This window comes from Aedes aegypti, chromosome 3, assembly GCF_002204515.2.
Source record: "Aedes aegypti strain LVP_AGWG chromosome 3, AaegL5.0 Primary Assembly, whole genome shotgun sequence".
NCBI lineage: Eukaryota > Metazoa > Arthropoda > Insecta > Diptera > Culicidae > Aedes > Aedes aegypti.
In genome coordinates, this window is record NC_035109.1 from 333,217,914 (window position 1) to 333,219,030 (window position 1,117).

The following is a 1,117-nucleotide window of genomic DNA, read 5'->3' on the forward strand; positions in this document are numbered from 1 at the left end:
ATCGCATCTAAACCCCGATCGCAAGAGAGGGAGGAAGAGGACACAGCGGAAAACAACAAAGCTCCGCCATGAGTGGAATCGGATGTTGGGATCAGACAATGCGGCTGAATGGGATCGGAAGAGAGCACTCTTCTCGCACTGCGCACCGAACTCATCAATGTGGGAAAGCTAATTAGCGATGAGAGCCCTTGAATTATGATACAGTGAAAACGTATCTGAGAGTGGTTGTCGGCTTCAAACTGCGGAAAGTGAAGTGGCTTGATAGCTAATTTTGCATTCGCGTAAGTAGGCCGGTGAATTTGAACAACTGAATTAACGAAAAATGTCAGAACAAATCGTCGTTTCCCACTTTCGTTCAACGGATTTGATTCAACCGTTGAAGGAACAACCGGACACGGTTCATTTCAATGGGACGTTCCAGATACGACAGTTCAAGTCCAATCCGGATCTGGTGGCCCGCAAAGCTGTTGAGTACAACCGATTTGATCGTATTCCATCGCCTCCGGTTTGTGGTCCGCAAATGTTGCTGATGCATCGGAAGATGGAAAAACTGAATCCGCCCGTTCGACGGGTTGGTATGTTCTTACGATGTTTAAGAGATATTTTGAAAATGGCTTCTGATTATTTCCTATCAATTTTTGTAGCAAACACGTGTTTGTACGTCCGTCCAAGATCGATGGAAGGCAAAAACTGTGCATTTAAGCAAGAGGAGAATTGTGCACCGAGCAATGAAACGGATGAAATCAGGAAGCTTTGTCAAGGATTTGGTCAACAAATGTCACTTTTGAAGTAAAAATTATGTTTGTCTGCAAAAACAGTCATCACAATAAACAAAATGTGATTAACAGAAATCTCGTATCTTGTTCAAATTTATTGAAAATGTAAAACATGCATTCGGTACCATGGCATAGTGGGACGGATTTAAAACATGACGGTCAAAAATTATAATTCAGCAAGGCTAAGCTGAGGGAAGTGAAATCGAGTCCCGCTGGTCAAGGATTTTTTCTGGTTTGAAATTTCTCGATTCCTCATGTCATAAAGTATCTTCGTGCTTGATCTATGATACACATATGCAAAAGTGGTCAATTGGCTAAGGGGTCGTCCATAAATAACGTAG

General features: G+C 42.4%; 1 protein-coding gene across 1 annotated transcript; it reads left to right on the forward strand.

Moving 5' to 3' along the window:
* The first annotated feature begins 262 nt into the window (after positions 1-262).
* LOC110679637 lies at positions 263-851 on the forward strand. Its single transcript, XM_021854997.1, has 2 exons — positions 263-575; positions 645-851. The coding sequence occupies exons 1-2, from the start codon at positions 323-325 to the stop codon at positions 791-793; spliced, it is 402 nt and encodes a 133-aa protein (XP_021710689.1). The 5' UTR covers positions 263-322; the 3' UTR covers positions 794-851.
* The last annotated feature ends 266 nt before the right edge of the window (positions 852-1,117 follow it).

Coding starts and splice junctions, on each gene's coding strand:
- LOC110679637 (XM_021854997.1), top strand. CDS start 323: ATGTCAGAACAAATCGTCGTTTCCCACTTTCGTTCAACGGATTTGATT. Junction 576..644: donor TCCGCCCGTTCGACGGGTTG/GTATGTTCTTAC, acceptor CAATTTTTGTAG/CAAACACGTGTTTGTACGTC.